At 35.5% G+C, this 26297-nt stretch overlaps 1 protein-coding gene, 1 long non-coding RNA gene and 1 pseudogene across 2 annotated transcripts; all 3 read left to right on the top strand.

Annotated features, from left to right (window-relative positions):
* Positions 1 to 263: 263 nt before the first annotated feature.
* Positions 264 to 3146, top strand: LOC133745045 (RHOMBOID-like protein 12, mitochondrial; annotated as a pseudogene).
* A 6084-nt stretch (positions 3147 to 9230) lies between these two features.
* LOC133745935 (uncharacterized) lies at positions 9231 to 11836 on the top strand. Its single transcript, XR_009863867.1, has 2 exons — positions 9231 to 9818; positions 11659 to 11836. It is a non-coding gene; the product is annotated as an uncharacterized LOC133745935 (long non-coding RNA).
* A 5139-nt stretch (positions 11837 to 16975) lies between these two features.
* Positions 16976 to 19502, top strand: LOC133746374 (cytochrome P450 78A5). The gene is made up of 2 exons (XM_062174548.1): positions 16976 to 18074; positions 18618 to 19502. Exons 1-2 carry the CDS (start codon positions 17094 to 17096, stop codon positions 19230 to 19232), a joined length of 1596 nt encoding a protein of 531 aa, XP_062030532.1. The 5' UTR covers positions 16976 to 17093; the 3' UTR covers positions 19233 to 19502.
* Positions 19503 to 26297: the final 6795 nt, after the last annotated feature.

Raw genomic sequence — 26297 nt, 5'->3', positions numbered from 1 at the left:
GTATTTGCGGAACCCAACAAAAAGTGCCTCCTGAGTAAAGGGTTGGAGAGAAAGCCATGAACTTTCTGAGTGAGAAGAAGTGGGGAAAGAGCTAAGGAAGTGATTTTGGGTTTGGGTGAGAGAAGGTTTTGTGAGGTTGAAAGTACGTGGCAAAGAGAAGAGCTTGTGGAGTTGTGGTGGTTGAGGTTGAGAGGGTTTTAGAGAGGTTTAAGGCCAATTTCACAGAAACAAGCCTCTGCATTTTCTAATTTCCTAGAGAGCAGATGATCAATGAAATTGGGAAGGTGTGGAACATTTCAAATGCATGAAGGGTAAAAAAGGAAACAATTCTAACACGTGTCATGTTTATATTAGCTGCCCTACTATTGGATTTGGAAGTGAGAGGGAGTTTGAAGTCTTTCCGTTGATCATCTGCTTTCTAAACCCACCAAGGGAGCAGCTCTCTTTGATCCAAACTTGACAAAATGCAGAGGCTTGTTTCTCTGAAATTGGCCTCAAACCTCCCTAGCTAAAACCCTCTCAAGCTCTTCTCTTTTCCACTTTCAACCTCACAAAACCTCTTCTTTAGCTCCTTCCCCACACACCCACTTCACCATTACTCAGACAGCACTTCTTTTTGGATTCCGCAAATACCCTTTTGAGGGTATCAACTATCAACTATCAACTATCAACTATCAACTATCAACTATCAAGCAAGAGGCTTTCGGATTGCAGGCTTGCCCTTCTCCAAACCCAATTTCCCAAACAGAGATTTCAGTTCATCCCAAGCTCTAATTCTCGGGAGAGTGCCCGGTATGCCTTTCGTTTTCTGATTGATTGATTTCAATGAAATTTTGTAAGAAAAATGAAGGAAAATTAGTTTCCTGCATGTGTGCAGAAGATCATCATGGTTTCAAAGGGTATCAACCAATGACATGGTTTTGGGATTGATTCTAGCTAATTTTGTCTGTGGGAAGATAGCAGACACAAGATTCATGTACCAGAATTTTACTGTGAGTCCCCTTAGATTTGAATTTGTGTACTGACTTTTCTTTTTATAGCTGCTTAGTATTATAGTCTGATAATAATATTCCATTTCTAATTTCATATTCTATTTTCTCTAAGCAGATCTCATTATTCCAGTTCACAAGTGGACGTGCACACGCATTAGTAACTTCTGCATTTAGTCACATCCACGTTGGCCTTGGGCACATCGTTTCTAACATAGTTATCTTTTTGGGATGAATGTAAGCTTTTCTAATTGCTTCTGGTTCTGATTTTTCTTACAACACACATATGTCATAAATGATTCCTGTATGCTACCAAATTTTGTTTTGAAATCTGTTTAGTTGGAGAATATATCATAAAGCTAAGCTTGCTCGAGATATTAAGTTGATTCTTGCATTATGAAGTGGTATTTTCAACAAGTTTCAATCATGCTTCTCTGGTCTGGTTTTCATGCATATATCAGATTGGAAGAGTTTTTGGGCCTGGATTTTTGCTCAAGTTGTATCTAGCTGGAGCTATTGGTGGTTCAGTCTTTTACTTGGTGCACCATGCCTGGATGTGCTCACTGCCAGAGGTACCATGATACTCAATATAACAACTCAATCGGCTTCCTGTGATACAGCAATTATTAAGGATTAGTCAGTTTTGTGCATCAGCTTTGAGTTTGTATATCTCCTTATTTTTCCTTTTATTAAATAATTCTGAAGTGGGAACTGAGTGTCTGGTGTCAAATGTTACCACGGCTCCCATAAGAAAAGGTACTGTGGAAGTTGGCTATGTCGGAAAGATTTGTCATTTCTCACCACTATATAACTTAAAGGTTTAATGGGATTATGAGGCGCAGTCGACTGTTTATTCTGGCATAATTATGCCTTGCATAGGGTTAGTTATAGAATGACAGGTAATGAACAATTTATGCCTTGCAGAGGGTTCCTTTTCATTGGTTGTTTGACAAAAAGTTGACAAGCTGAGACTTTGATTAGTTGTTATGTTCTTTCAAGAACATGACTTGAAAATTCAAGTCATTTAACTTTTGAATCTGGTTGCGACATATATATTATATAGGGCGCAAGTGGTGCTGTTACTGCTACCATTTTGCTTGATATATTCCTCCGCCCCACAGCTACCCTCTACTTTATCATACCGGTTCCTGCCATGCTGCTGGTAACTTTTCCTCCATGTCATGTGATTTGGTGAGGCTATAGTGCAAATACTTACTGTAAGTTCTCTTTCTTCTATTTTAGGGGATGTTTCTACTTGGGCAGGATTTCTTAAGGGTGAATTCGGTAAGTTCGTTTCTCTTGTTTTCATAATTGTCTGTGTGCATTGCCCTTGAAATAAAGTAGGAGTTGATTTTCATCACTCAATATGTTTTAAACAAAATCCTGACAATTAGACCTTGTTCATCATGCCTTTTTTTTTTTATAACTTTCTGTCCATTTTGTGGTTGACGTGAGATAACCTAGCCCAACTTGGCATGACCAAAGAGCCTCATTGAGACATTGAGTCATTGTACTTTAAAATTTTCAAATTCCAGAATTTCCTTCCTATGCCATCGAACCACTTTCATTGTCATCTTTTAGTAAACATGGTGGTAACATCATGTAGTTATTGCAGGGAAACAGTACAATCTCAGGATCTGCACACTTGGGTGGCACCAGTTGCAGCCATAGTCTGGGCACGACTTTGGAAGGGGCGTCATTTAGTTTAAACGGCTCTGCAGCTGATTACTTAGGCGTCATCTTTCAGATATTCTGAGTAGGAAACTAAGATGTTCCACATGTATCTATTAGTCAGTGCCTTCCAGTAGAAAACTAAGATATATAATGTGAAGTTCTGATGGTTCAGATACATTTTAGGAAAAACGAAAGAAAAACTATTCTCTGTAATCTGTATACTGACCTTATTTCCTTCCTTCAAACGCATATGGTGCCTGTGAAAGAGAACTCACAGATTCAACTTGACCTTGACCTTTGGTGTTCTAAGAAGTGGTTGCTGATCATGATGCGAAGAATGTTACAACCTTTCCATTTACTTTGTTTAGATGATGATAATCGTCGTCATCCTGTGCTTCGATTATGGACTATGAACATTTGGATTATACAGATTCTAATTTCTGAATGTATATGAAGATCTCTGTTTCTGTTTCTCATACTTCATATTCCTTCCTTAATACACACAAGGTCTGATTACATGTTTTCTACTCTCATTGCAAATCATACTAATGCATGATCCTTTACTTCCAATCAGGTTTGGTCTCATTCCTTTCTTTCAGTCTTTCAAAACGAAAATTGTAACCAGGTTCATTTAACAATTTTTCAATTTTGGGTGAAATTCAGTTAACAAATTCTCTGTTATCATTTACTCAATTTGACCCAACTTTGAGATTTTTCAGATGGGCTTTAAAACTGCAAGCCCTCTTTAGATTGAAAGCCATATAGGCCCTATAATGCTGTTGCTGAGCCATTGGTTGGTAAAGTTGCTTGCATTACCAGTCCTATATAGAAACACAGATTAAAGGATTCGATGAATTTAGGGCTTTGGAGTTGGGTTGAGTAAATTAGGGTTATCAAGGTTCTCCACTGTCCTTGCAACTCTTGAGTACACTCAAACCATTTATAGGCTTTCCTGAACCAAGGTTGATGAAACTTAATTCTAGAATTTTGAAAAGAAAAATTGTTTTGTCTTGTTGCCCAATATATGTTAGTTCAAGTTCAAAGATTTAGGGTTCTTAATGATAGTCTTGAAATTTCTCATGTAAGAAGTATATGTTTGGGTCAAATATCATCTTTCTTTGCCATGAATCCATGATTGCGTACCAAACTAGGCCCTATTAATTGGTTGCAAGTTGGTTGCATAAGAAAATAGGATTTTACATGTTCTGCTGTGACCCTTCAAAACTCGGACCCTAGCTACTCGCATCATTTCTATGATTTTCAAGGCCCTTGACTAACAACCATATAATTTACACTTGAACACTGTCAATATGGTTCGTCAGAACCCTTATCTTGGCCCAGTTTCCTTGATTGATAACAATAAGAAACATATATATGATCTGTAATTCTGTATGCAGCTATGAAGCTTGTATCTATTCTGTGTTTCTGATTTTGAAGTAGATTTGTTCATGAATTTTTTATTATCAATGGAAACATGCATATAAGCAATGTTGGATGAGATATACGATCGATTAACTTATGTTTGAAATTCACAGTAGCATACCAAATCAGACAGCAGAATCAGTATTGACAACCCAGAATATTTGGAATATTTGGTTTAACTGCTTTGGTAATTGCATTGTTATACAGTTTTTTTGGTCAACAACATTGCTTATACACATGAAATCGAACTAGATATTCAAGGCATACAAGAAAGTGATTGAAGGTTTAGGGATTCTTACGACTAATCGATTTGTTGTGGATTAGCCAAATAAAAAATTCGTTTAGATGCATGTTGTGGAGAGTAGTTTAGTATCAGTCAACTGACTCATCAACCCTCTCTCAACGCAGATCTAGTGTTTTGGTTTCTAATCTTTTACATTGAGTCCAAATTTCCTGGTATCATGGCAAATCATGTTTCTTTTCTTTCTTTTTTGGTACCCGCAGTACTTGTGATCTGTTTGCCAGAACATAAAGACCCTTCAATGTCCTGAGTTGTTCATTTATCCTTCTTCATAATACTTTGTGCAGTGTGAATCAGTAAATCATGCTGCATCTAGCTAGCTTCCCTTTAAGATCGTGTTTGCAAATTATGAGCTATTTGAATGCCTTTTCTTGTTTAATTCTGTATACCTTTTATTTTCTTATTATTTTTTTTTTTTTTGAGAGTAAAAGTCAACTATTTTATTAATAATAAACATAAGAAAAATTACAACTTATAGATGTAGAAACTACATCAAAATATAAAATAATAAGAGAAATACTAGATGCAACAAAGCATCGGAAATCAAACCTAGCAAGGATACGAAGGGATGCAATTAAGCATTTGATGAGGCACCAGACAAAGTCCGGGCTATGTAAAACGGTACCAATAGTATGGTCGACCATACTTCCACGCAAAGAAAGACGTCGAATAGAGGGTAACATTCTATCAAGAGAACCGCCGGTAGTGTGACCGACCTTGCCTACTCCACACAAAATAATGTGCTGAATAGAGAGCAATTTTCTACCTAAGTAACCAAAGAAGTCATTCCAACATGCAGATAAATTTGAGGCCCAACATAAGTCTCCCGGATCCCAAATGCGAACCCTAACAGCTTCGGGTTCATTCACCAGTTGCAAAGCCCTAAGAAGGAAGGCCCAGCCCAAAGTCCTACTTGAGCAATCCAACAGAACATCGACCCAGACCCACAAGGGATTAGGGCCTAAGTGCCACTCACGAGAGCAGGGCAAAGCCCAAATCCAATTAGGGTAAACCCTTGTATCCAACGCAATAGTGCCTCTGGGCATGCCACCGGCGCCGCACCAACCTACCACCATGCCTCCGGCCGACCTGCACCACGCCACCAGAGAACGCTTGACTCCCTTACCACCAGACGACCCATCGAGAGAGCGAACTCCGACCTCCACCATGCCTGCAACCTGCTGGCTTTGAAGGCGCGATCCAGTCGATCGAGCCAACCCAGCGTTGACAACACTGAAATCGAAGCAACCAAGCAGCAGATCAGCAACAGCTCTGCACATTTGCCGCCAGACGACCAACGACTGTCTGTGAGCCAGGAAACGGCCACGACGGGGGTCCTGCTATCCATGGAGAGAAGACCCGAACAGAAACTGACCAGACCCGATTGAACACTTCGAGCCCCGCCGCCATGAACGAAACGGCATAGCCCACGCCTCTGGAACCGAACCTTGCCCTTTGAGCCTCGCCCGCCTTGGCCTAATCAAGCCACCACCATCAAAAGGTAGAAACTCCGGTAGGACACAGGCCACCACACCTGCCAGCCATGGTGACGCTGAAGAAGGCTGCAACAAAGAAGACACGACGAGAGCCGATCTGAATTTAGGAGCCCCCAAAGAAGACGCCGGAGTTATACTCCATACAGGATGGAGAAAGGTGCAGAGAGGCCAAGCCCGAGGGCGGCGCTCTCCCAACCCTAGCAGAGCTCTACTAGGTCGAAACATCTCGAAAAAAAAAGAGAGTAGATGAACACAATGTGTCAATTCCTATTTTTTATTTTCTTATTATTATATCACTTCAACCGTGTAGTGTTTCACTTTAATTTTTTTAATTTAGTATCAAAACGAAAAAAGTTGTCTACAAAAATTTAGTATTTCTAATTTTTTTTTTTAAAAAAACATATGTGACTATATTTAAGTGAAATAATACATTACAACACACTACGGTATAATTATTCCGACCGGGATGCAAAAGTTGATAGGTACGCACCCTCCTCCTTGTATATTGAAAGTTGAAACCCACACAATGTCTCCCCTAACGTTAGGGTTGTGCTTACAAATGCCTTCTATTGGTTTAATTGTTGGGTATGTATGAATTTTTTATTTATGCTAGCTGCTAGCTAGTTGATCATTTCTGTGATCAAACTAGTCGGGAACTCCATCCAAGGAATCATGGATTATGATGTATATATAATTAGTTTTGCAGCAAGAATCACCTGTTTACGTTGTGAAGAGAGTATCTTCTCTCATGCATGTTAGAAAACAAGTAGAAAATAAAACAAATTAAAGTTAAGTTCTGATCGACATGCAAGCATCTCCATACCAAAATTGTTGACTGTCTGCGTAGTTCCGACAAGGCGTTGAAATAGTAAATCAATCTCTCACATTTTATGGTTTTTCAAATTTCGGAGAGGTACTACTATGCCATGGACCCATGGCCAAGGGACCAAAGACGAAGAAATTGAGAGTAGATCAATTCCATAAAAAAAAATAGAGAAAATTAGAAAAAAATCCAAAAAATGAAGCTCCTTTTAAGAAAAACTCAATCCTATGTTTTCTTTTAATCTACACCCATTCATATAATTAAACCTACCGTATAGGTTTTAAGTCTATAATTAAGTTTTTTTCTCGGTTTTTTAGTTTGACTATTTTACCCTTCTCGTCGAAGAAGGAAAATATTCCTCAAATATAGGTGTTTTTTTTTTTTTAAAATTTGAATATGGTATCAGTTATAAACACAAATTAGAATTTAATACCATCAATTTATTTTTCCTGATTTAAAAACGATTAATTGCCTTAATTATTGTATATCTCTTCCTTTCTGATTTGACCTATATATTTGTCATTTTTTAATAGATATGTTTGTGTAGATAATCCTATTATTAAATATGTCAACGTGATTAATTGCCTTAATTATTGTATGTAACTGATGCCATATTTTAGGAGATATGTTTGTGGAGATATTCCTTATTTAAAAAGATTAATTGCCTTAATTATTGTATATCTCTTCCTTTCAGATTTGATCTTTATATTTGCTATTTTAAAGTAGATGTGGTTGTGTAGATATTCCTATTAGATTTCGTAGATTTCTCAATCTGATTAAACATCCTTTTGTGGAGGTATTCCTATCATGTAGTGATTAAACATCCTTTTGTCTTTTGTCTCGTATGAAATTTCAGCTATTACTATGGAAGTTATGTGTTTTAGTTGTGTTGTTGTATTCCATTAGTTAAGTTTTATGAAATACTCTCACACGTCACCACTCAATACACAGTTCGTTCACTTGCTACTTTGGGTATCTCTAGATAAACCATAGGTAGAATTGTGTACTTTTTCCTATCGTGCAGGTGTCAAATATCGTATGAGTTTTCACATTCGCAAGTGATTTAGATACCTATCATTTATGAGTTTACATTTTGTGTCTATCAATCAGGGAATAACTTAGGTACAATAAACCGTGGGTAAAATTGCATAATTTTGTCTACTATTCAGGTGCTACATATATTGATTAACTTTGGTAGCATAAACCCTAGGTAATATTGAACAAATTTGCCTACCATTCAGGTGTTTAACATCTAGTGGGTTTTAATATACGCAACTAATTTAGGAACCTATTATCCAGAAAGTTCACAATTTGTACGTAAATCGTCCAACGAATGCCTTATGCACCTATAACTCTGGTTTCAGGAAATGCATTCTGCTACCTATACTATATGAAACTACTTCACGACCCTCCCCCCTTATGCCCAGGGAAAATCACAAACTACCAGACTTTCCTATAATATTTGCCTCCAACGTAAAGACAACCCTATTCACCCCATTAACCCTGTTTAATTGTGCATAAAAAAAAATTTATTCAGAAATAAAATGATTTCCACACGATCCATCGTGTTTTAAGAAACACACTTTAATCATACAAATTCTCAAACATTGCAAAAAATACATATAAGATCACTTTAAGCATCCACAATCATTAACATTCCAGAAAAGACATAAAAACTTATGAAAGGCCTTCCAAATGGCATTCATGTCCCTCTCAAACTCCTTTCACAAAGATGAGCCTAACCGTCATTGTTGTCACTTAAGAACCTTCCCAAAACATGTGCTCTCTGCTGAGTCATGGCACTTTTTTTAAAGGTAGACTCTAATTCAAGACCTTCCGATAATCGCTTGATAATGTACGTCACAGCAATCCCGCTATCCACACTGGACATTAGAAAACAAATGAATAAGCTCATACGTACACACACATATTAGGAGTGCTGATAGTAAGGAACAAGATAATTACCTGGAAGGATCTTGTTTAGGACATTCCTTGCTTGAAATAATAGGGAAATGATGAACATTATTCCTTCCCAACCAGGTAAGCAAGTCCCTGTCTTTATTTGATACATTGAACGTAAATAGACTCACTTGCCCTTCTCTTTTCACATGTTTCCATATCATCTTGCTCTTAATAATTGATTTACCCTTATCTTTCAAAAATGCCAAGCGTTTTGAGATTTCACCATGCTGCACATTATGTTGTCATAGACGTGGAGCATTAATTGTGGTATACGTCATATATATCTATCAACAAAGGGAGTTGTCCAAGTAATTCTTCACTGCGGGTGCCCAGGCATAGAGAGACATTGAATCTAGGTCCTCTATGTATGGAACTATAAACCAGCTAAGGTCATTGCCACTATTGCAGAAATATAGTGTTACACAGAAATAGAGTGTAATAACCCGAACTTTTAGGAATAATTATATTGCATTTTTTTTATGATCTCGACAGTTCATATATCTTAGAAAACATTTTTTTTGTGTGAAGATTTTGATAATTCAAAAAGCTCATCTCATGACTTTCTAACTCATGAGTTTATTACGAAAATACCTTTTTGAGTGTTGGATCATCTCAACATTTATAATTCATGTAGATGCCTATAGATTACACTTCTCTAAATCATTTCAATTCCTAAGCATTTTAATTTGAGTTGATTAGTTTTATTCATTTTGAAATTAAATCTTAGAACTAAATGACAAGCTTTACATGCATTTTTCAAGAACATAAAAAGAAAGTGAAGATGACTTTGTGATGAAAGCAGCTTCTAGCAGCTGATCTCATCATCTCTAACACATAAAAATCTAGCCTAAAAGTCTTTGTTTATTCACTTGGAGCTTAACCACACTCCTATTCACCAAGGGTAAGTAGCTAGCTTAGAAACTAACTTGACTAAGGTTAGATGTTGTTTTGGGTCTATAAAAGAGCACTACTTCCTGCTCTAACTTCATCCCATTCTCATTCATATAGGAATTTCACTTAGAAACTCATTGGAAAGAAAGAAATCTTTAGTTAAAGAAAGTTAGCTTAAGCTCTTAGGTTCTTTAAGTTGTGAAGCTCAATTTCGTGGCCAAGCCTCCAATCACCTGTTGATCACTTCAAAAGATATTCATGTAAGTATATGAAAACTCTCTTATAGTCTTTTGCCTTAAATTTTGATCAATTTGAAGAACCAAGAATAAAATGGTGTAAAAACGTCACTGCTGCATAATCCAATTTTTCGTGCATAAAACTTATGTATTTGCTGATGAAAGTTATGCTACCTTAATCTACATGAAAAATGGCTCATTTTGGGATTTTGAATCACTGAAAAAGGTTAAGAAACGAAGAAGTTATGGTTAAAAGAAAATTGTTACTTTCCATTTTTTTTCCAGAATCCGGCAACTTTTTCCAGAAACCGGTGAGTTCATGCATTTTCCGGCTGCCGGAAATACTAAAATTCTGGTCTTACTCTTGTTTTATCTAATCAAGTTCATATAGATGATTTCTAATTGATTTTGTATCTTAATTTTACATTTTAAATGATTTTTAAAGCATTAAACAATGAATCTTTCAAAACTTTTCCGGTTGGTTTCACCGGAAAACTCATATGATGTTCATAACTTCAAACTATCATATCTCACTCATTTCTTATCCGTTTTCAATGTTCTTTATATCAAAACGAAGCTTATAATCTGAACTTTAAATCTGGAGAGTATCAAGAGCAGTAGTCAAAACTACAGGACGAATTAATATATGAAATTAAGGTTAAAGTAAAGAGTGACGATTACTGTACTGTTCTGGAAAATCTTCATTTTTGGACTTGGACACATTGCACATGTTTACATGGACTGTATTATTGAATTCCTTGTGAAAAACCCTTTGAAACGGTGTACTCATTTGACTAATTCGGACTTGTGATGGACAACGTAACACATTTTGAAGTTTGATGACTCTAATCGGAGAAACATGAATACGGTTGATGAACTTCAATGGATTTGGACATAAGGACTGAAATACTAACTATAATATAATTTTGTTAAATTGTTTATAGTTACTTATTTAATACTTGTGCTTTATTATTACCTATTTTACTTTATTTCAATTATGTATAAGCTTCTTTTTAATTATGTTGTTTGCTAGTGAATTTACTTGTTTGTGATATACAATTATGTTACACATGTTTTCATATGAGATTATTCCTAAGTATATGTATCTATATGTGTGAGTACATATACATATATTATGATCTATAATTCATAAAGATTGTATGTTGTGAATTTGATTATGTTTGAGAAGTACAGTTGTGAAGCCGGGTGATTAGTACTACCCCGTGCTTAAGTGAATTACTGGTAAACGTGTTTTGGTGTTATGTGGAAGTTAGCCTTGGGCCCTAGTCCCTACAGATAGTGCACTATTATACTCTTAGGAAGGGTGCTTACTTTGAGTATACATACTTGGGTATAGTACGTTGGACCCTAGTATGCTGCGGCTTTCCCGTGCTTTGGGTATAGTACGTTGGACCCTAGTACGTGGATTTGTGATTTGTTACCAGTCAACCTGGCTTACTTGTGCTTTGGGTATAGTACGTTGGACCCTAGCACTTGTATTTATGAATTGTTACCAGTTAATCTGAAAATTCACTAAGAAGAGAAGTGTGCTTATATTATTTTGATCAAATATCTGTCTGCGATATATATTATTAATATGTTACGGTGCTAAGTGAAAAGATAATTGAGCATGCATTGTTTTGAGATTATTTCACATATTAATGCTGCAATATATTGTTGGTTCAATAAGGAGATGGTACGATGATATTAGTATTTATTACAAAGTGCGTTGACAGATGACTGCCGATCATTTTTACTTTGTTATTCAATTTGCATCATTTTGTAAGGCAAATTAATATAAGAATGTATGTTGTGTACTTACTGGGCTTGTGTTGCTCATGATGCTACACCTTCTTGTTTTCAGGTATTGAGTACATGCTTGGGGAAAAGGGATGAACCTAAAGAATATTTTTACTACTATTTCTAGTGAATACTTGCACTGATTTGAATTTTGCTTAACTTTGGTTATGTAAATATATTAACCATTTTGTTTTCTAATAAAAGTACTATTCAGATATGTATATAATTTCTTTTACTTCCTATTGATTTATTCAAGAAGAAAATTTTATTCGTTTTGACTCACGTCACAAATTCACGAGCCATATTTCAGTACAATATTGGCCTTGGATTTGGGGGCGTGACATAGAGACAAACCAACCTAACAAAATCACATTCATTCTCAAGCCCCCTCAGTTTAGATACATCTTTGATTAGTTGCTCCAGGATCACCTTGGACAACCTTTTCACTCCAGGGAATCGTCTTTTAATGAAGTCAGAATCCCCTTTTCTCTTCTTCTGGTTAAGGTTGATCTCACGACCTTCAATATTCAAACCAAACAGTTCTGGAATGTCACCTACAGATATGGTACAAGTAATTTCCCCAAACTGAAACGAGTTTTTTTCCTTGTCAAAGCATTTTAAAAGAGAAACGATGTCACTATTAGACTACCTACAAGCAGAGTCTATTATTTGCCGCTCATAAAAAGCTCTAAACAAATCCCTGAACGGTGTGGACTCTATCAGATCAAGCTTCACTTCAGTAATATCTGCCCTTAACTCGTCGGTCATAACACGTCCAAACTTGAGAAGGTCGCACCTAAATTCCAGGTGGGTGTACTCTTTAGCCATCAAAATTAACTTGTAGTATCTATTGAGAAACAAGAAGATGAAACAAAAACCTGCAATCAAGAACTTGTATAGTCTATCATACCTACTCAATAGCAAAAACCTAGAACCATCACAAAACAAATACCTCTTCGTCAGGAGCACACACACCTTTTGAATAGGTAGCAACCACAATACTCATCAACCGTACCAATCGGATATGCTGTCGAACACAGGCAACCCACCAACCTCTGATTGTGCAATCCATTTATATCACAAGCTTGTAGAGATACTGACACCGGCTTTGAATGTACAGATTAGACTCTTCAATATGGAGATTACGTAACCTCCAACCCAGAGGAGAATTTTCAATTGCTGAAATCAAGGGTTGAGTAATTTTGGGCGACGTCTATGGGCAGCCGTTTCATGATCGACTTCCATCGGCAACAAATCTGAAATCCAATCCTATTTAATAGGTGAATGGGGAATTTGATAGTGGAAGCTTTAGTAATTCTTAACAACATTGGGTTTTATTATTTATTCTATTTAATAGGTTTTTTTATTTTGCATAAAAAAAATTAATTGATTTGGGTGTATATTAAAACACTCTTATGGTTGGGTTTATTCTAAAAGAGGTGTGTCAATTTGAGTATAGAATCAAATTCCCCAAAAAATTATTATTTGATGAACAACGATATATAATGACGTATTTTTTACCGAATTATGCAACTTCAGAGTAATTTCTCATTTGAAAACTTCTAGAACTTAAAACAACTAATAGTTAAGGTTTACATTTAATTATGTTAGTTGAAAAATAAAAACTCTAAGAGATCCCTTGTAGAACTTGCACTGCATATATATAGACACTTGCATCAGACATTTTAAGTTTTTATATCCATTAATTTGTTTTGATTTATGTGCTTATACACATATATACCTTACTGAATAAGGACCCTCATCTGGTACACTGTCACATATATATCGATCTCATGCAGATCCATACATAATGGCATAATGCAGACCAGTACTATTATATATACTCTCATGCATGCAGATCAAAAAACCCTAAATGCAGATTTGCACACACGTACCAATGTACCATGCAGCTAGGGTTAATTAATTAGTCATTCCGCTAATTGATTTGAATTCTTCCAATGAAAATATATACTAAACCCTTGGTTTTGTCCCTTTGTTTAACCGCTGGGTTCTAGGTAATTGTTCTATACTTAGAAAGCAAGTAAATGTCCAAGATCCTCCTGCTGTTAAAAGATCCTGTTGTTTGACTCAATATTCAACCTCGTTTTGAATATAAGATACGCATGACGTACTGTCTGCAGGCAGGTTGTTTATAGAATCTATTATCACGTTGTTTACAGCTGTTCGATGCTTACTGTAACTCAGAATCTAATTACTTTTAAGTTTTAACCCTAGCTAATTGGATCAGATCGAGTGGGAACAAGTACGTGCAGGGTTGATTGGGTAAAGTGGTAAAACATAGAGAAATGTGATTAATTAGGGTTTACGAGAAGTGATTAGGGTTTACGACCAATTTAAGTAACTTTGTTTAACACAATACTCCATTACTTTATCCAACACAGTCAAACGCTTCAACATTATGTCTCTGTGTTCTCTAGTCAGAACACATGTTGTGCAGGTTAAGGTTTCGTATCAAAGATATGAGGCAGAAACCTTTTCACACTCGTAAACAATTATCATAGACTCCGGAATTCCATTTCTGTTATTCCTTTAGCAAACACACCAAACATGTTTAACGACCACCAAGTAATTTAATACTTAGTCATTATAATATATTTCTGAATCGAAGAAGTTGACGCGCGCATAGGGCGCAGCTTAATTAGTTTGGCCAACTTTAGTGCAGCATGTATATATCCACTAATGCTAATTAATTCAAACATTCAACCGACAGTTGTATAGTATTAACGTACATGTAACTAGCTAATTAGTTCTGGAATTAATTAATTTGTATTTCATTTTGGCCTAACCCTTCAATTAATTAGTTTGCCACTCGTATATGCGAGTCATGAGTGATCCAAGTGGATGCATGGTTGATATTTATTTGTACTTATATATATTGTCAGTACCTAACGTAAGCTTGGACTTATTTGTTATACACGTATACATACATGTAGGTCGTCTGGTATATACATATGTATGTCTTTTGTGTATTGATCTATGTACATAACTACATACAATAAAATTAGTTAATTACATATGTTAGAGTCGTTCATTTTCCTGTGGGAAAATAGACCGTAGTAGAATCATTACCAATTGCACGCTGTGCGCCATGACATTTCTACTTTTGATCAGGGTCTCGCAACTGTACAATGTCTTGAAATTAGTCAAATGCTAAAAGGGAGATAACCATACTTTTTGGCTTTATTTCATTACTTTTGTATCCACTCTTTGAGTATCTGCTACGCTTGAAATTAAGTTTTAGGTCGAGTAATTATAAAAGAAGTGTGTAACAAAATAATAGAGATTGACATTTGACATATATCATGCATTTCACCAAGTCTCTTCACGTTCACTGTCACTATTAAGACAAAAGTCTGCGTAAGTAAAGAGTTAAGAGTCAGTTGACATACTACTAGAGCTATATCAATCTCAAAATTGAAACAAGTTACTTAATGCTCCAACGCACACTCAAGAGGCACGAATTTAGTTATTCTTTACATTATTGAGACAATTATTGCAAGAACGTCATTAAACTTAAGAGTTAGACAATTTTCAGAAATAAAAAGACAAAACTGCAACCAAGAAAAATACTTAGGCCTCATTTAATATGCAGAAAGAAAGTTGGTTCTTTGATCTTTTCCATGTATTGGGAAAATAAATTTCACACTAGTTTCTCTACCAATGTTTGGGAACGCCGAGAAAGTAATCGGACAATGTATTTTACTTTCTTTCCGATGTTTGGTTATTGCATGAATAGGAAAGACAAAAGTTTGCGCAAGTAAAGAGTTAAGAGTCAGTTGACATACTACTAGAGCTATATCAATCTCAAAATTGAAACAAGTTACTTAATGCTCCAACGCACACTCAAAAGGCACGAATTTAGTTATTCTTTACATTATTGAGACAATTAGTGCAAGAACGTCATTAAACTTAAGAGTTAGACAATTTTCAGAAATAAAAAGACAAAACTGCAACCAACAAAAATACTTAGGCCTCATTTAATAGGCAGAAAGAAAATTGGTTCTTTGATCTTTTCCATGTATTGGGAAAATAAATTTCACACTAGTTTCTCTACCAATGTTTGGGAACGCCGAGAAAGTAATCGGACAATGTATTTTACTTTCTTTCCGATGTTTGGTTCATGCATGAATAGGAAAGTAAGTAGGCAACATCAAATTTTCCAATTATATTCTTATTATCAAAACATAAACAAATCAAGATTCAAAAGTTTTTTTGATAAAATTGGTAAATAATAACCTTTAAAATGATTTTTAGAGTAAGTAATTAATGCAGGAAAAATATGAGAGTGAATCACATGGGGTGTGGGAGGATTGACTTACCCCACCCCCCACCCCCGCAAAAAAAAATTCTCTTTATGCAGGAAAGTTATTCATTTCCTTCGACGTGCCAAACATAGGAAATGATAAAGTTTCTCTTCCCAAGCTTTTCGTTTAGCGAACCAAACGAGGCCTAAAGGTATATTATTAAAATACCTTGAGGTTTTTAATTTTGGAGCGATTGTGTCTTCTCCACTAAAATGTATTTTCTTTTGGGAATTTGTCAAAAACTGCCTCCAAAAATAATGATTTACGCCCAGTACCATTTGGTCTAGTGGCATAAGTCTCCCATTTGTAAGTGGGAGGTTGTGAGTTCGACTCACAAAAAAGACTAGTTGTTGATGTGATAAAAAAAAAAAATAATAATGATTTACAAAACTATAATATCTCGATGTAATTTTTGGTAGAAATGTAAAACTTACATGTAGCAAAATAAATTACTATATATTAACTAGAAAAATATATTCTAAAATTTACTATAATATAGAAAATCATTGCATTCCTGATAAATATTAGTGAAAAGTTGTTGTAATAGAGAAGCACGAATGAAATTCCTTGCGGTCCATACATGCAACGAGTGCACAATTCATACAGGCATACATGCATGCAACAAATCATGATGAAGTCCTAAATTCAAATCCCCTATTTGAATGTTGAAAGGTATATATTTACTGAAAACTTTTTGAGGATTAAAACTCATAAATATGAGCAAATGAAAAGCTACCTGGAAAACCAGTCCCATTGTAACGGCTGAGATTCTCACCCATTGAGTTTTAACAACTAGGTCATAAGCAACTCAAATGAAGGGCGCTCCAAAATTTCGTACACTAGCATATATGGTAAAATGACATTACAGCCTCTCGTAATCGTGAGCTTGCAATCCAAGTACCAACTTGGCACAGTGGGCAGAATCATAATTTCACGAAAGAGACAGCCCAAAGTAGGGCTTTTGATTCTTCGAAGTAAGAAAAGCATTAACCAGGGGCATATAACTACAGCAAGAAAATACTTAATCACCGGGGCATTCCAAAAGCCACTCACTTAATTTCTATATAAACCTCACACTCTTCTTCTTCTTCCCATCATCAAAAATACCTCATCATTCAGCTTTTCCCCACTTTTTCTACTCTTATTTGCCAAGTAACCACAGAAAGACTCAGAAATGTCCATGGAAACCAACTCTGTGTTCATTCCCCTAGCTGGGTTTTCATCAGTTCTGAGCCTCGAGTTGTTTCTCTGTCTCTTCGTCTTCGTCTTCATTTTCTCTTTCTGGCTCTCACCCGGTGGCCTCGCTTGGGCTTTGTCCAAGCCGAAGCCCCAGGCCTATACCAGGGCAACCATCCCTGGCCCTTCCGGGCTGCCTCTTCTCGGCTTGGTCCTGGCCTTCACCGGCTCTCTTACTCATAGAGTCCTGGCCAAGCTCGCCGAGACCTCAAGAGCCAAACCTTTAATGGCGTTTTCTGTCGGGTTCACTCGCTTTGTCATCTCCAGCCAACCTGACACGGCTAAAGAGCTTCTTAACAGCTCGGCCTTCGCTGACCGGCCTATCAAAGAGTCGGCCTACGAGCTCTTGTTCCACAAAGCAATGGGCTTTGCGCCGTTCGGGGAGTACTGGAGAGGCTTGAGGAGAATCTCGTCCACCCACTTGTTCAGCCCGAGGAGGATCGCGTGTTTCGGGGGGTTTAGGGAGGGAATCGGGCGAAAAATGGTGGAGGAAATGAGGGTTTTGATGGAGAAGAATGGTGAGGTTGAGGTTAGGAAGGTGTTCCACTTTGGGTCCTTGAACAATGTGATGATGAGTGTGTTTGGGAGGAGCTATGAGTTCGGAGAAGAGGGTGAGGGTCATGTTCTTGAGGAGTTGGTGAGTGAAGGGTATGAGTTGCTCGGGGTTTTCAATTGGAGTGACCACTTTCCTCTTTTGAGTTTGTTGGACTTGCAAGGTGTGAGGAAGAGGTGCAAGAAATTAGTGGATAAAGTGAATGACTTTGTTGGGAAAATCATAAAGGAACATAGGGTGAAGAGGACTGAGAATGATGGGGTTTTGGGTGGTGGTGATGAAAATAGTGGGGATTTTGTTGATGTGCTTCTTGATTTGGAGAAGGACAACAGACTCAGTGATTCTGATATGATTGCAGTTTTGTGGGTAAGTTAATCTGAGTTTTAAAAACTAATTAATTGTTTTTGCTCATTGATTAGGTTAATTTGCGGTTTCATTTATGATTTACTAGGATCTTACTGCTAATCAATTTAATTTTTCATGTTAATTATGTTCGCTGATACTACTCGTACGAGTCCTATCCATTATATATGCTATTGCTTTGGCACTTTTCTCAGTCTCAAATTTCCTTATAAGGCTGGTTGTTACATATGTATATAACTCACCATTTGCTGTTGGTTTCTCTTTCAGAAAGAGATATATTCCATTTACAGTTAAGCTATTCTGATGCTAAATCACCTTTGTTTTGTTGTAACGGGCATATTATAGTAAAACGTACTCTTGTACGAGATTGAACCTTTTTTTCTTCAGTATATTAATTACACTAATCGGATCTGCTTATTATTTGTGTTAAGTGTTGTATCATACTAAAACGTTCATATATGGTCAAAGTAAAAATTGCATATTCTTACTTTTCTTGCCTAACAATGGATTTAATGTTATGAAACTTTTTTCTTGCAAATATTTCAGGAAATGATATTCAGAGGGACTGACACAGTGGCAATCCTGCTAGAGTGGATTCTTGCCCGGATGGTTCTCCACCCAGAAATCCAAGCCAAGGCCCAATCGGAGATCGACACCGCCGTCGGCAGCCCTACTCGATCCGTATTCGATTCCGACCTCCCCAACCTGCCTTACCTCCGCGCCATAGTCAAAGAAACCCTAAGAATGCACCCACCAGGACCCCTCCTGTCCTGGGCTAGGCTCGCCATCCATGACACTCACATCGGCCACCACTTCGTTCCGGCTGGCACCACCGCAATGGTCAACATGTTCGCTATCACACACGACGAGGGCGTGTGGGCCCAGCCCAATGAGTTCAAACCAGAGAGGTTTATGAATGAAGAAGGTAGTGTTTCCATTATGGGGTCCGATCTGAGGTTGGCTCCCTTTGGGTCTGGAAAACGAGTCTGTCCCGGTAAAGCCTTGGGGTTGGCCACCGTGGAGCTCTGGCTTGCTGTGCTGCTGCAGAGCTTCAACTGGGTCCCATCTGATGATGGTGTGGACTTGTCTGAGAACCTGAAACTTTCTTTGGAGATGAAGCACTCTCTGGTCTGCAAGGCTGTTCCTAGGGTTGTGATCTGATAAACCTAGTGTTAAGTTGCTGCTTTGTGGGATCTGGTATATTGCAGCTGGAAGTTTGAAGCTTTTTTTTTTTCTTAAGCTTTTGGTAATTAGGTAATGAGAAGGTAATTTGATAATTTGAAAATTGTACGTGTTTGGTTTGGGATTGATTTAGATCTTTGTAGGGCATACGTGGAAGTAATATTTCATGTGTACTAGCTTGCTTGTTTTTTGTAGACATAAAGTTTTTATCATCATATATCAATGCAATGCCAGTTTGTGATTTGTTTATCTCGACCTGCAGATTAAATTACAATTATAAATGCTAGCATTGTGCCCGCGCGCGTTTCTCGCAAGTGATATATATTATGATGTTAATGAAAAATAGATCGACTAAAAAGAATAGTTGTTATTTATTTTTTGGACATAAAATAATGGTAGTTTGGCTAATTACACTCTTACACTTTTATCTATTTATGTTCTATTAACTTAATTTGATAATTATGTTATTGAATGGTATTATAGGTACTTCAAAATTTGGTGAATCCATTTGACACCAAAAGAGAGCCTCCATTTATAGTAGTAAAGATATACATATACATATATACATATATATATATATATATAGAGCCATTCTCAGGTGCGGACGTCCGTACCTAAGCAAAAGGTACGGATTTCCATTTTTCCCCCCTTTCCGATCACACATTTAGATCTTAACCGTTCAGTTTTTAGGTCCTAATGTATAGATCATCTCTGCAAAATTTCAGCCAAATTGGTGATCGTTAAGGCATTCAAAACTTCAATTTACAACAATGAATACGAACGGTTCCGAATCTGTCGAACCGGAACCGTTCGTATTCATTGTTGTAAATTGCAGTTTTGAATGCCTTAACGATCACTAATTTAGCTGAAATTTTGCAGAGATGATCTATACATTAGGACCTAAAAACTGAACGGTTAAGATCTAAATGTGTGATCGGAAAGGGGGGAAAAATGGAAATCCGTACCTAATCCTTAGGTACGGACGTCCGCAACCAAGAACCCCTGTATATATATATATATATATATATATATATATATATATATATATAAGCACGCGTATAATTGAAAAAACTTCAATACGGTGTATTGTAATTGTAGACTCGGTTTTTCTCACACACTATTGAGTTCGACATTTTTAAACACATTTATACGCTTTTTATACGGAGTAAAAATACTTAAAATTTTGAAAGGAAAAAAAAAACTAAAGCGATAGTTAGTTAAAACACGTATAAAACTTCAGTACGCGTATAATTGAAAAAAATTTCAGTACAACGTATTGTAATTCAAGTGTCTGATAGCATTATATTTGGGTGCCATATCCTTTTCTTCATGTTTTTTTACATTTCAGAAATGATATAAAGTAAAAACAACAGTTGAGAGTAAATTATTAGTTATTTTCTTACAAAAATAGTGTTTTATTACTTTATATATCCGTATTTTTGAACCTTTTTTTTTTACTACTTGCCGAATTATACAAGTATAAATTTGTTGTATTGTTTTTTTTTTTTACCGAATATTTGACCGTAACATTAAATCAGGTAAACCGAATAATACATGTACGATTTTTTGCCGAATTATACGTGTGCTTTTTTTACTAACTATATATATAGCTAGTTGGCCAAGAAAGAATCTATTAATTCCTTTCGTTGTTGTAGCTACGAAGAAGATGATTCATCATAGGCGAGTTAATAGGGTTTCAAGAAATTTCTTTGCTTAGAATCAAAGTGCCTAGGGTGTCGAGAGTGATATATTTCTCATTTTATCTTATGACATGCATACATAACAGATAGACGAGTCCGAGAAACTACTAATAATCACCGGCCAATAATCGCATATATTGTTTGGGTTGCATGTCTTAGGAGTATATATAGTTTGTGCAATTCAATCAACACACAAGTTCAGTTATAAAATTACACTTCATATCTTCAATCTACATATAAAATTATCCCAATCGTCGAAAAAGAAAAAAAAATTGATCACCTTCAGAAATCAGAATCAAGTTTTAAATTATGCATGTAATTTGACTAAATCATGAATTAGTTAGCTGGGGTTGCAACAATGTACGTTTGGAAAAATTTTGACAATATTAAGCCTATACTAAGGGGAAATGTATCATATGTTGAGCTTTTATGTAAAATCTTTCATCGACGTTGAAGAACATTACTCTTAAGACCCGTCATACATTGTGGTCCAAAAAAAACTTTTGGTATGAATCGCATACTGTATGCTTTACAATTTGTGTCCTTGAGGCATCCATTGATCCATTTGGGGTGAAACAGTCCATTTATGAACTTTATTCTTGCATGATGTGTGCTATCTTTATGATCTCGTAGCCTGCACATCGCCTTTTGAATGTGAAGTTCAAGAGAAAATAATTAAGGCCTTATATGCTTATATCATTAATTAGCATAACACTGGGTATGGAGTATGGGCAATTCATCAATTGAGGCCTAGCTAGTAGCTACCTGTATCAATTTAGTAAAACTAATTAACAAAAAGAAAAGAGTTAATTCCCTGCTTTCGAATTGATCATTATATGCAATGCCAGGAACTTTAAATGATTGGGGAATTAGAACCTTATAGACCAAACAATGATAATAATGCATATATCATGATATGGGTCACCTCTTTTATGAGGATCCAAATCCTTCTTAAGAATATATTTCAAGGAAGATGTGCCTGTGAAAAGCTTTGCTCCTTTTCTCCAGCTATAAAGAAGATGCAAAACAGAATTGAATATCCAATTAAACTAACACTATCTAATTTTGTTCTACATTTTTATCCACATATATAAGTGTACCAAGTAGTTGCTTTTGGCCTTCTTCTTCTTTACGATGATTCTCATTCTCATTCCCATCCCTATATACCTTTCCTAGCTAGCTCCCTACTACTAGCTATTATACCCTTCTTAATCTCAAGCGATCTCATCACAATCGCTAAAATATGTATCAAATGCTAAACCCTATTTATACATTCCATTTCCAGGGTTATTTATGCAACAACTGAAAATCGTTTGGTTATAATATACCTGCTGGGTGTAGGTTTATAGACATCATAGTAATCAAATGACTAAACAATCTTTAGTTTAAATAATTTTTTGTTTGAATATAAAGAAGAGCCTCTTTTTTTTTTTAATCTAGATAACACGGTTTCTCAAAGGATTCCTAAGTCCAGAGACTAATCCATGCTAGGGAATCATGTCATAACGCTTCTTCCCCCCTGGTCACTAAGAATGGATTGGGATTTAACTCCAATCACCATCGGCGGGATTCGAACCTGGGTGTGGGGGTTACACACCTGGAGGAACCTGGAGGCTCTTACCAACTCGACCACCTGTGGTGGTTAAATATAAAGAAGAACTTGAAAATTGGTGAATCTAGTCATTAATTTACATCTCGAAATGAGGAGAGAGTACTCAATACACCGACGTGCACTTACACCAACATAAATAAGCGGTTGGATAACATCAAGTATATTTTTTATTATTAAAAAAAAATGGTCTATAAATATCAACGTCTGAAAACTATTAGATCTGTTGGTTCCCTTACACTTCTAGTGTAAAGAATAATTTTCCCAAAAAATGGGGGCGTCGATTTTTCCTTTTCTTAAACCCCCTCTACATATATACGGATCGATGCCTGATTTTATTGATTGTGATCGAATACTGTCAACAAATGGTATATATCCGTACAGAGGTGTACATCTCCATCATCGTCGACATAACAATGACATGATTAGGAATCCAGAAAGTTGAAAAAGACTATATGTATTAATTCCATATTTCCATGGTACGATGCGTTAATATTATAACTACTAATTTTTCCAATTGGGTCTCATAATTCAAGTCATCAATTCCTTATGGCCAAAAAAGAAAAGATAGTTTATATTTCATGTTCATGGCTCTAGGCAGGCTCTAGAGGCCACATGTATGGTTCATTGTGATCATGCTAGGAAAATTTGTACTTTTTGGTCACAAAACTTTCTATGTGAATAATATGATCACGCATATATACCAGAATATATTGAATGCAGAAAGTTTATAAGGAATTAGCATGGCATGGCATCTCTAGGCAGCTAGCTAGGTAGCTAGCTAGTATTGTTCGAAGACTAATTTGTGGGTTACCGAGGGAACTTAGATTCTCTAGCTTAGTCTTATATCTTAATACAAGAATTATTATTAATTGGTCATCATGCGAAAAGAATATATCGTTGTTGATGATCAATTAATAATAGGAAAATGATTTGTGGCCTCAATGAGGCCTAAGATTTGTGCTCTCAATCTTAGATGTCATGTCATGTCACCTACACACATCAACTATTTGTCAAATCATGCTATGTAATTCTTGAGAAAAATACTATTTTATCCTTCCAAAATCTAATGACTATGTTATTTTGGCTTTCTAAAAAATATTTTAGTTTTAGTTTTTTTTTGGTATTTTTTCTTTTCATTACACTCATGCTTAGATTTCAATAACAATTTTTTTCTCCAATCAAGAATAGAAAATTTTCATGTAATTCAGTCAATGAATTTGCACATACATTCGATCGATCACAATAGATTTGCTTAACACATGTATATGAATTCAACCTTTGTTGGATTCTTATAAATTTTGAAAATATATATAGTGTGAAAAATACATATTCATACGATTATATATACATTCTTTTGTTCATTTTTTCTCTTTATGTAGCTAGGGTTTAAATGTTATATTTGAATAGTTTTTTTCCCCCATATATTTAGATTGTAGATGATAATTAATGGCTGCTACTAACATGAAAATTTTTCTTACCTCTTAATTTAGACATATGTATTTTCCAAAATCAATTTATTAATGCTAGTTTTTTGGATGAAATTAATCAATGTTTGGAAAGAAAAGTTAATGCCTATTTCTTGACACCTAATTCAATATATTAATACTATTTGGAAAGAAAAATTATAGGAAAGAATTTAATTAAATTAAGAAAAATATTGGTCAAAGAATTTGTAGACATATATATCTCTTAAATTAATACATAATTAATAGCTTATCTTTTTTTTTTTGGTCACCTAATTAAATTCATTATTGTAATTAATTCACCCCCTAACATCTAAAAGGAAGTATAAAAGGGTAGAGTTGGTGTTGCAATAGTATGATGTGGTAAGATATATTATGTGGAATTAAAAATAAAATTTATATTTGCTTACATGACATGACACCTAGGATTTGAGGCCACAAATCTTAATAATAAGAGTGAATGTTACGACTATATCTTCAAATCATTGCCCTTAATAATATATTATGTGGAATTAAAAATAAAATTTATATTTGCTTACATGACATGACACCTAGGATTTGAGGCCACAAATCTTAATAATAAGAGTGAATGTTACGACTATATCTTCAAATCATTGCCCTTAATAATATCTTCAAATTTCGGGATGAAATCTGCTGTCCCCAAAAATACTGTGCCAAACCAGTCCCCATGCATTCATTGGTCCACAAAGAATAAAATATGGAACAAAAGATTAAGAAAATATTTTCTTAATCTTTATGGACCAATTAATGCATGGGGACAGGTTTGGCACAGGGTATTAGGGACAGCAGATTTCTTCCCTCAAATTTCTTTAAAGACTTTAATAAGCATTTGAATATTAATACTAAGAGTGAATGTTACGACTATAGACGGTAAAGCTCTTGTTTTTCTCACTTCCCTTCTATTTAGTAACCTGTGCACTGATCCTACGAAGAATATTGGATTAATTGTACAATAGTTATTACATAATTCAAATAGCCGAAATACATTTTGAAATATATCCTGGCAAAATCCTTAAGCAAATTCAAGCTTTTTAGCGGCTTGATTACTCTCATAATCATTTGATCGAATACTATTTTGAAACATAAATATGAATAACAATGATAATGTATCTGTAAATTCCAGAAAGTAAAGAAAAGGGGTTTGCTTAGATATGAAATAGCCTACAGAAGCCCTTATAATTTAACAGAATTTATCTAACACTACTCATCACAACCTTTATAACGTACAAGCAGGGAGGATATGTAGACCCGAAATGATCTTCATGCTATGATTTTGGGTAGCCAAGTGTTCAATAAAAAACAGCAATTAACCAGAGTCCAGAGACTTGCATACTGTGCTTGAAATTTGAAAACCCTAGCTAGGTTCGAAAGGCTAAAGAAGCATGCATTATGCATATGAGCAAATCATTATATATCCACCAGACCACCACCCTAGTCATACAATCCATATATTCTATATGAACCGAATTCTTATATATAGATTGTACTATATATTTCAAGGGATCGATCCCTAGCTTATAACATTTTATGAGTAATGAAGTGCGGCTAGTGTATTGCATTGTTTATTGGGTGTTCTGTTCACAATAATATGCTCTTGTTGGATGCTTCTCCAACATATGCTTTATTATACAGACCCAAAAAAAAAAAAAAAAAAAACATATATGCTTTATTATAGTTAAAAAACAAAGTGTGCAAGCTAGCTTTCACTTAAACAAGGACCACTTGGTCCTTATATAGTTATATTTAGTGCTTAAGCCTTAATTAATTAGTTACGATATAATTATAGTGGTGCCATTAGGACAATGGATCAATTAATAGATTTGTCCTTGTGATCCCAGGTAGGAAGAAAACCAGACCCTTTTGGAGGGTACATGAATTTAGTCCAAAGTTCAAAGGTTTCATACTATGGATAATGAAAATATATCCGTAATTATGGTAATTACCTTTAAATTTATATCCAATCACCGAATCAACGTATGCTTGTTTGTGCTTTATTAGTGTGAGATGGGATCCACTCATAGACATGCCTAATTATGCTTTCCCTGTTCATCATCATCTTTCTGATAGATTATGTGTTCACAATGATGACAATCACAATAATTAATGATACATCATATGATTACTTGAATAGAGAGATTGAAGTAGTTCTGAAAACTAATTAATCGTCTATCTTCATCATCACTCTTACTTTATTTTGTCATGGGTCACTGCTGCGACTACTAGCTAGCAGACTGTTAATCTCGCGTGA

This window comes from Rosa rugosa, chromosome 4, assembly GCF_958449725.1.
Source record: "Rosa rugosa chromosome 4, drRosRugo1.1, whole genome shotgun sequence".
NCBI lineage: Eukaryota > Viridiplantae > Streptophyta > Magnoliopsida > Rosales > Rosaceae > Rosa > Rosa rugosa.
This window is presented reverse-complemented; position numbering and strand designations above follow the sequence as displayed.

Excerpts from the sequence above, each read along its gene's own strand:
- LOC133746374 (XM_062174548.1), top strand. The coding sequence starts at position 17,094 with ATGTCCATGGAAACCAACTCTGTGTTCATTCCCCTAGCTGGGTTTTCA. Across the intron at positions 18,075-18,617 it reads ATATGATTGCAGTTTTGTGG|GAAATGATATTCAGAGGGAC; the intron begins GTAAGTTAATCT and ends CAAATATTTCAG.